Here is a 9912-nt window from a genome sequence, read left to right on the forward strand (position 1 = left end):
AGAACAATACTGATATTGTTCGTACGAAGGGCAAACTAAGGGGATTTTAGGTTAGGAATAATGAAAGAAAATAACCCTAACATTTGACAGTATTATTAAATTTGCCCGTATTATTTTTTTGGAACATTTGACCCCTCACCGTTTAGTTTTGGGTCATAAAACCCTCTATGGATGGAAACTGTTAGTCAACTAATGGTCAGCGCTTGATGCTGACCAAGCACGTACACATAGACGGAGATGCTGATATGGCTTGTCCAACTCATGGTACATGATGACATGTCAAATGCATGTAGTCTAAATGCTGATATTTTTTTTACTAAATTAATAACAAATAAAAACCAATCAGATATTGTTAAATTAGGAAAGGAGAGATTAAACCTCCAAAAGATGCACCCCATGGGATTTGAACTTAGGTTCACTAGATGGAAGGCTCAATGCCTGACTACCAAACCAACTCATTTAGATGTTATTGTTACGCTAATAACAATATTTAAAGTATATTGTAACCATCAAAACCACAACACAAACACTTTAAAAAACTTTTATTTTTTATTAAATTTAAAATATATACTCTCTAATTAAAATTTATATTTTAAACAAAAATTAATTTTCAATTTATAAACTTTAAATAGAAAGTAAACGAATTTAATATTTTATTTTAAATTTATTTTTTTATTAAATTAGATACTCTCTAATTGCAAATATTTCTTATAATTTAATCTTTTAATATTTTTACAATTTAATTATTTAATTTTATTTAATATAGTCTTATGACTAAAATTATTTATGAATTTTTCTTAGTATTAATTCTTTTGGACATAAGACTAAATTATAAATTTAAATTTAAATAAAAGATTAAATTGTTTAAAATGTGAATTTAATTAGAGAGTATAAAATTTAAATTTAATAAAAACTAAATTTAAAATAAAAGTTTATAAAGTGCATGTGTTGTGGTTTTGATGGCTACAATATACTTTAAATATTTTTTATTAGAATAATAATAACCTCTAAGTGATTTGGTTTGGTGGTTAGGCATTGAGCCCAAGTTCAAATCCCATGGGGTGCATCTTTTGGAGGTTTAATCCATCCTTTCCTAATGTAATAAAAAAAAACCCATGTGCCTTGTCAGCATTTAGTCAACGTGAACATGCCACACCAACATTTAGTTTACATGGATAAGTCACATCATCATATGCCATGAGCTAGACAAGCCATGTCAACATCTCTGTCCACGTGTACGTGCTTGGTCAGCTTAAAGCATTAACTGTCAGTTGACTAACAGTTTTCATCCATCGTTGGTTGTTTTTTTACCCAAAACTAAACGTTGAGTGGTCAAATATTCCAAAAAAACAATACGAGAAAATTTGACAATACTGTCAAACGTTATGGTTATTTTGTTGAATTATTCCTTTAGTTTATAAGTATTGGTACTCATTCATTGAGTATCGATATTGTGGGTTTGGTTTTGATACTCGTAGGAGGGTTATCGAGATCTGTATTCCAGTAGCCAATTTTGGTATAAGTACTCATGGGAGTATCAATAACAAGGGTGGAGTATCGATACTCCTAAAAGAAGTATCGATACTGAGGTATTATTTTTTTCAAAACATCGAAGAAAAATTTGGTATTGATACTCCGAAAAGTATTGTTACCCTAGCATAGGAGTATCCATACAACCTTTTCATCTCATATTCAAATTTTTCGTTTAGTATCTATACCCAAGGGAGAGTATCGATACCCAAGGATCAGTACAGATACCAAGGGGCTCAATATCGGTACCCGTGTACTTTTTTAGACAAGAAGTCTAAAGAAAATAGAGGTACTATTGAGGGACCCAAGAACACTCGAATCACTTTTAAATAAAACTACAAGTGAGAACCATGATAATAATCAATTAATGCTAAAAACAAGATCATCTAGGATGACATAAAACTAGCCTTGGTTGATGCCCGGGAAACAATAAGGACACCTGAGTTACTTTAGTAGATGATGTTGGTTTAGATAAATAGAATGCCCATATATCCTTAGGTAGTGCGTGAAGAACTTTAATAACTAACTAGGACGCGAAGCCCAAACAATCACGAGGGTGGGTTAGTTGGGTGTTGAGTCTGATGTAGAGATTTCGGACCTCATCCTAGGTAGACTAGAGGGGTGTGTGTCCCGAGATATGTAACCCTCCAACCATATCATGATGTCTACCATTGAGTAGAGTATAGTATACGAGTATACTCACTTCCCTTATTGCATTCGATAGCAAGAGCATTTAATGAAAACTTTTTAGTATGCTTTAGTTGTTAGCATGGCAATGGGGTAGTGAGTTCAGTGTTTGAAATTTGTTTCCGTGTGTAGGTCCATATAAAGAGAACTCAAGGAGCTTATTGTGCAGCAGACATCCCATACTGATCGAGCAGCAGACTACGTCTTGAGTCTCATTCTTTAGAAGGCATGTATTATTAATAGATCTTCTTATACTTGAGTCATAACTTTATTTTAAATATTCGATTGTATTATTTTGATATACTTATTTTTGGGAGCTCTGTGATGTAAACTCTATATATTTGTGTTTGATTTACTTTACTCGAATGGCTTCAAATTAGCTATTTATAAAATATTAAAAGGAAATTTTTGGGTTAATCACTCCGATGGTCCTGTGTGACATTATAATCGGCCAACTTTATGTTGTATCGGATTAGGATGCTATAAAGATTTATTGGTCACAACCATTTGGAATGGTTTGATATGTGCAGCTCCCTTTGCTCGTAAATTCTTAAGTAACGACTTGGCTATGGCTACTAGTTCTTAATCTTCTTTAGGGATATGCATGGGTCAGGTTTCAGTTAACCCAATTCGTTAAGAAAAAATTTACATCCTCCAGCCAACCTGACCCGACTCGAACATTTTCCAATCAGAACTGACTCGACTTTATGAGATAAAATCCGAACCCATCTCGACCACCACGAAATAATATATTTATAAAAAATATTTTTTTATTCAATAAAAATAGGGATTGAATTGAAAAAAATAATAATATATAGAGGGTTATTATTATAATTATCTCTAAATTATATTTTTTTCACTCTAAAGCCGAGATGAACACAACCTCTAAAAAACCCGACCCGACTCGACTAGACCCAAACCTGAATTTAAAAAAAAATCGACCCGATAGATTAAAATTGAGTCGAAACCCATCGAGTTCGGATCTCATGCTCATCCCTAATCTTCTTTGATTCCCCTATATTCAAAAAATTAAATATAATATTATGTCAACATTGAATATTGTTATACTAAATTTTATTATATTTTACATCAATTTTCTTGTTCTCAAATTGAAGACAAATGGTAATTTTATAATATTGGGTCGGAATTGGTAGTTCGACGTTTACAAGACCTACAGGAAGCTGATGGGTGTCGTTAAGAATGAGGTTTGAGCGTGTATTGCTGTTGCGTTTTTATAATTTACTTTATGTTAAATTTATGTGGTATTTCTTGGAATGTAAGAGGATTGGGGCGAGTGGAGAAAATTAGGGATGTGAAGTGTATAGTTATGTCGAAGAAACCTAGCGTGGTTTTTATATAGGAGTCCAAACTACAAGATAACCATGAATGGTAAACAAACTTTGGGGTAACAATTACGGAATTGTGGCGGTTGTTCCTTCGAATGGGACATCTGGGGGATAATTTCAATGTGGGATTCGAGGTTTTTCCACCTAGAAAGGAGAATCATGAGAGCAGGTACCTGATCCTAATCGGAACCATTAGTGAAAAGAAGCTTCGGTGTGGTCTCCTTAATATCTACGCACCGAATGATCCGCAAGTTAGGAAGATTTTTTTTTTTTTTTTGAAAGGATTAGCTGATACGGTTGAAATGTTGAACATACCCATGATATCTTGAGGTGATTTCAATCAAGTGATGAGAAGTATGGGGCAGAAGTGAATTTTGAAGCAGCCAACATTCTACCTGAGTTCATACATAAGTGCAATTTTATTGACTTGCCATTGGTGGGTGGCACCTTCACATGGATGAAGGGACATGTGAATTCCTCTGCAAGCAGGTTGGATCGCATTCTGGTTTCTCCAGAAATATTAAGTTCTTTCCTATCGATTAATCAAGAGGCTCTACCGATGAGCCTTTCAGACTATAACCCGATAATGATAAGAGAGAAGGCGTCGTTAGGGAGCCCTCGCCCCTTCAAGTATTTTTCATATCGGGCGGATGAGCAGTCATTCGTGGATACCATTAAAAAGGTCATTGGTGAGCACCAAGGGATAAAGGCATGGGAAATGTTACGTGTAGTTAAGATGGAGGCAAAGGAGTGGAATACTAATTTTAGGGCAAACAAAAATGGTAAAACCAAAGAGAAGGAAGAAAATATTTCGCGCTTGGAAGACCAACTGCTAAGAACAAACAATAAAGAGGCAGTGGCAAGCGAGATCAATTCTCTTAAAGCGGAATTATGGGCTATCTATAGGAAGGAGGAGAGAGTGTGGATACAAAAGTCTAGCCTCAGGTGGTTCCATGACGGCGACATGAACACAAAGTTCTTTCATACGGTCTTAATCATGAGGAATAAACAAAATCAGATTTCGGCAATTCAAGTGGATAACCAATTGATATCGGATCCTAAACACATCTCTAGGATTTTTTTGAGACATTTTCGTGGTTCATACAACGAACACCCAACAACACCAGTAAAGTGGGTTGAAGGAGACTTTAAAAAATTGAGTGTATCTTCATCAATAGCATTAGAAATTCCGTTTTCAGAAGAAGTCTGGTTGGCCATAATCACAGCTGATGGAAACAGAGCCCGGGTCCAGACGGTTTTAATTTGGACTTCTACAAAATATTTTGGCAAGAGTTAAGCAGCGAATAATGGATTTTTAATAATTTCTACCACGATAAGAAATGGGACAGAGCTGTTAATCAATGATTCGTTTCACTAATTCCAAAAGTCTCATCTCCAGTGAGTATGGAAGACTAGAGACCGATCAGTTTAGTTGGAAACTTAGTATAAGATTTTGACTCGCGTTCTTTCAAGAAGACTGGCTAGGTCTATTGACTAGGTTATCAGAGAGTCTCAGTTTCCGTATATTGCTAGAAAACAAATAGCATATTGCACTCTTATTGCTAGCGAAATTCTTGATCATTTAAAGCGTTACAACCGTAAAGCGATAATCAGTGTTTTAAATAGTGTTTACGGTCATGTTTTCGATTGCATCGTATTTATAGCAGTTGCGGTCGTGAATTTTTTAAAATTTTGCACAATTTAATATATGCGTAATGTTAAACAAAAATCTAATTTAATTTTAAACTTCAATTATTATTTAATTTGAATAATTCAACATATTAATAAAAATGTAATGAAATACGAAAAATGAAGGTTGAATGGAATCTAAATAAATTTAAAGAACATAAAATGATTAAATCAAATAGAATCTCAATTAAGAATTAAAATAAAGAATTAAAAACGATTAAAAAGAATTAAGAATTAAAAATGATTAAAAAGAATTAAAAATTAAAAATGATTAAAAAGAATTAAGAATTAAATTCTAAAATGCTAACTCATAAATCTTAAATAAAATATATAACAATTTTAGAAGTTTAGATTCTTTAGAACCTAGCTTGTAAAACAAATTTTCATCACTGAATTTTTTTTATTTTCCTTTTTGTAATATAAGTAATTCGGTATGTTCTTCCCATTTTTCTCGAACTATCTTCTTCAGCTCTTCGTTTCTTTCTTCCTATCCATTCCCTAGTTCAATCTTCTTCGTTTCACCCCCACCCATTTCACTCCCACCCATTTCACTCTTCTTTAATCTTCACTGAATGGAAGATTGCATATTTGAAACCCCAAATCCTCGAGTGAAGACTGCATCTTCAATCTTCCTAAGCTAAGTAGCAAAAAAAAAAAAAACTTTTACCTTCTTAAATGGAAGCGGGAAGCTTGATCTATTCCTTCAACAGCGACAAAGCTCGACGGACAGAAGACTTCCTACTGACTAGGCTTTGTTTTTCCAACTCTTCCCCTTCTAGAATGGTTTTTGGTAAGATGTATGGGTAATGGGTATTTGATTAAACTGTTCACTAAATACTAATAGCCTCTGTTAATATGTTTTGTCCCTGCCCTTAAGCTCCAATTTTGTTTTTGTATACGGTTGAATGGTTGATTGTAGAGGGAATGTTGATTTTTTTTGTCTTGGAATCACGGGTGAATAACGGTTGTTGCGTCTGTCGCAACCGTCTTTCGGGTGGGCCAGGAATTGGGATTCGACTTGAAATAAAAGTGTTAGAGCCTCCACTGATCATTTAAAAATAATATTTAGGTTGACCGGACACCATCTTACCTGATCTGTGGTTTACCAGACATATGTCGGATTCGAAAGTCGGTTACAGTCAAGGAATGATTAGCACCCTTGAACTGCCCCTTCGGTACCATTTAGTTTTCAGTTGTCTTAATTGGGAAAATTAAAAGTTAAATTAAAATTTAAAACCCGATTCAAATTACTTACCTTTGATTGGTTGAAATTCCTTTAAAAAGGGTCAAAAAAATGTTAGATTGTAAAAATAAGAATAAAAAAATATGAAATAAAAAAAATTTAAAATATAAAATCAAGTCTAAAGAAAAAAATAATGAAAAGGAAAAAATGAAGAAAATAAATTTTCAAGGAAATAAATAAAATAATAAATAAATAATAATAGAGTAAAAGAAAATTGTTAATTTTCAAAGAGAAAAAAATAAATGTTAAATTTTGAAAGTAAAAAAAATAAAAAGTTAAGAAAATAAATGTTAATAAAAATAAAAAAAATCCAAAAATAAATAAATACATAAATAGATCAAAGGATCAAATTGAATTAAATTGGAATCTATGGACTGAAATTAATGCTAAAAATGAACTACAAGATAAATAAACAAAATTAGGGGGTTAATTTGTAAAATATAAAAAATGAAAATAGGGATTAAAGTGAATAAATTGAAAATTCAGAGACAATTTCAACAGGTGACCAGAACGAATTACACATCGAAATATGAGGGACTACGAAAAAAAATTAAACTATTAGCTAATTATGTACTGGTCCCTCGGCTATAAATAGCCTAAAACCGGAAAAAATCATTTTTAAACCATTCCAAAAAAAAATCCCCAAACCTCTTAAATCCTCTCCCTAGCCGGCCGAACCGACCACCCACCGGTGACAAATCTACCGCCCGCCTTCGCTTCGGCCACCACCTCCGGTGGCCAGGAAAACAAATCTCAACAGAAAAAACCACCTCGTTCCCGTAAACCAAAGTCGAGACCCAAAAAAAACAATACCTACCCCTACTGGCGTAGATCTAAGGGCAAAGTTTCGCTTTTACCCTTAAAATCGCCGTCTCTTGTGTTCCGGCGACTCTTCGGTTCTGGCTAGGCTCTTGCGTGTTCTCGGTGAACAAAACCGAGTATAACCCTTGATTTTCTGTATTTTTAGTGATTGTTTATGCTTTGATTTTTTGTTTATGTTCTTTTCGGTTTACTGTGTGTGCTTCTTTTTCTATGTTAGTTATGGTTCCAGTTGTAATACCCCAAATAATAGGAAAGTGATTAAATTGAAAGGAATTAAAAATATGGAGGACTAAATTAACTAATTAATAAAGATGAGAATGAGTGGGAATATTAGTCTAGACTAAATTGTAGTGAGGAAGGATTAAAAAGGGTATTTATGGGTATTTGGATATAAATGAATTTAAAATTCATTTATTATGGTATTTAATTAAAGAAATAAGGAGAAGAGGAAAAAGAAAGTCAACACTCTCTTCTTCTTCCTCTTTCACGCGAAAAAGCCTTCAACCCAAGCAAAAAGGTAAGATCTCTAATTGATGGTTTGTTCTTTTATGTTAAGTTGGTTATTGAAGATTTGAGTTGGATAGAAGTATAAGGACGGATTAAATGAGATTAAAACTAACAAACGGTGGAAAATGGAGATTTTAGAAAATGGTTTTTTAGATGATATGTTAATATAGGAGTGGTTATGGATGTTTTATGGTAAATTTGACATGTCATAGAGGCCAATAAGAGATTAGAAGCATTGGATAGGGTTAAAAACACATTAGATTAAGTGGTGTGATTCTTAGAATTTAATGTTCTTGATAAATGTTGGATGTTTTATGAAACAAGATGAAGGGAAATTGTTATATATAAGTAAAGATGAGTTAAATCTCATTGTGGGATGTAAATATAAAGGAATTTGGCCCCATTTGGCTAATAATCGGGTTAAAAATTGAAAATTTTGGGCAAGGGTATCGATACTATAGGCAAAAAGGAGGACGAATTTGTTGTATAGTATCGATACTGATTCCGTTAAGGTAGTATCGACACCATTGTAAGGGTATCGATACCATGTAAACATCGAATCTAATTTTGGTATCGATACCTTAATGGGGTATCGGTACCATAGTATAGTAGTATCAATACTGTGGAAAGGGTATCAATACCATGAAACATTGAAGCTAATTTTGGTATCGATACCGGAAGGGGGTATCGGTACCATAGTATAGAAGTATCAGTACCATAGTATAGAAGTATCGGTACTAGGATAGTAGTACCGATACTATGGAGCATGGAACAGCCAATTAGGTTGAAATTATTATAGAAATTGAGATAATGATGTTTTAAATATGTTAAAGAATAAGGTTAAAGAGTATACTAACATTTGTATGTTATGTGTACTTAATGGGTAATTGTGTAGATAGGAAAAAAGCTCCTGAATCAAGTAAAGCCAAAGGCAAAGGCAAATTTCCGGAGTAGCAAATTATGAATTTGGAATATCAAAGCAAGGCAATCCAGGCGAGTACTTTATTATAAGTATGAGAGATGATGAATATTCAATTTAGATTGTTTGAATTTATATATATGTTTTATAATATTGATTATGATATTTTATAAATATGAAAAGAATATTATGAATAAGTTTTAGAGTATGAACTGCTCTAAATCAAATTCATAATTGAAAATGCATGAAAGGATGCATTAAGGCATGAACGGATGCCATAATTGAAAATGAATGAAATGATGCATTAAGGCAAGAACGGATGCCATAATTGAAAATGCATGAAATGATGCATTAAGGCATGAACGAATGCCATAATTGAAAATGCATGAAAGGATGAATTAAGGCATGAACGGTTGTCATAATTGAAAATGCATGAAAGGATGTATTAAGGCATGAACAAAATCTATAATTGAAAATGCATGAAAGGATGCATTAAGGCATGAACGGATTCCATAATTGAAAATGCATGAAAATGATGCATTAAGGCATGAAAAGATGTCATGTATATTAAAATGAATAAATGGATGTGTTAATACGTGAAAATAGACATAATTGAGTTTAATGAGCTAAAGAGAAGTATGTTGGACATACTAAAGATTATATTAAAGATAATATAACCAAGGTTTGGATGTAATACAAATGATTTAACAAATTCTTATGGATGATATAGTTTCTTCTGAAGTTAAATAACTATGAGCTATTTATGTATTCTTTAATGTTAGTAAATGTTATTTACTATATTATCTCACTAAGTAAATGATACATGCACCACACGCCCTAAAGCTAAGGATGATGAATTTACTATACCACTTGGCCCTATCACACGAGGCCGGACAAAACTTCTTAAAGACAAGCTTGAAATCGCAGTTCAAGCATTCATCCGTAAGGGTCTAATAGCAGCATATTTGCAACAATTTTTTGAAGGGGATCCAGTTGTTATCCGGTCGATATGTCTTCTGGAGATACAACCTTCTATCTCTTATGTTTCCAACGGTTCTTGAATCGTATCAATCCGATATTGGGAACTCAAGATATGACCATTTTACTCAAGATGGTGCATGTAGGAAATCCTATACGGGATTAATACGTTATTTTGTAAATATTACGAA

General features: G+C 33.0%; 1 protein-coding gene across 1 annotated transcript; it reads left to right on the forward strand.

Annotated features, from left to right (window-relative positions):
• The first annotated feature begins 3658 nt into the window (after positions 1-3658).
• On the forward strand, positions 3659-4860 carry LOC120197624. The gene is made up of 2 exons (XM_039199086.1): positions 3659-3732; positions 3909-4860. The coding sequence occupies exons 1-2, from the start codon at positions 3659-3661 to the stop codon at positions 4858-4860; spliced, it is 1026 nt and encodes a 341-aa protein (XP_039055017.1).
• Positions 4861-9912: the final 5052 nt, after the last annotated feature.

The sequence above is a fragment of the Hibiscus syriacus genome, unplaced genomic scaffold, assembly GCF_006381635.1.
Source record: "Hibiscus syriacus cultivar Baekdansim isolate YM2019G1 unplaced genomic scaffold, ASM638163v2 tig00117048_pilon, whole genome shotgun sequence".
NCBI lineage: Eukaryota > Viridiplantae > Streptophyta > Magnoliopsida > Malvales > Malvaceae > Hibiscus > Hibiscus syriacus.

Bases quoted from the DNA above. Each gene is read 5' to 3' on its own strand.
- LOC120197624 (XM_039199086.1), top strand. From the start codon at position 3,659: ATGGGACATCTGGGGGATAATTTCAATGTGGGATTCGAGGTTTTTCCA. The intron at 3,733-3,908 runs GTACCTGATCCT...ATTTCAATCAAG, and splicing joins AAGGAGAATCATGAGAGCAG to TGATGAGAAGTATGGGGCAG.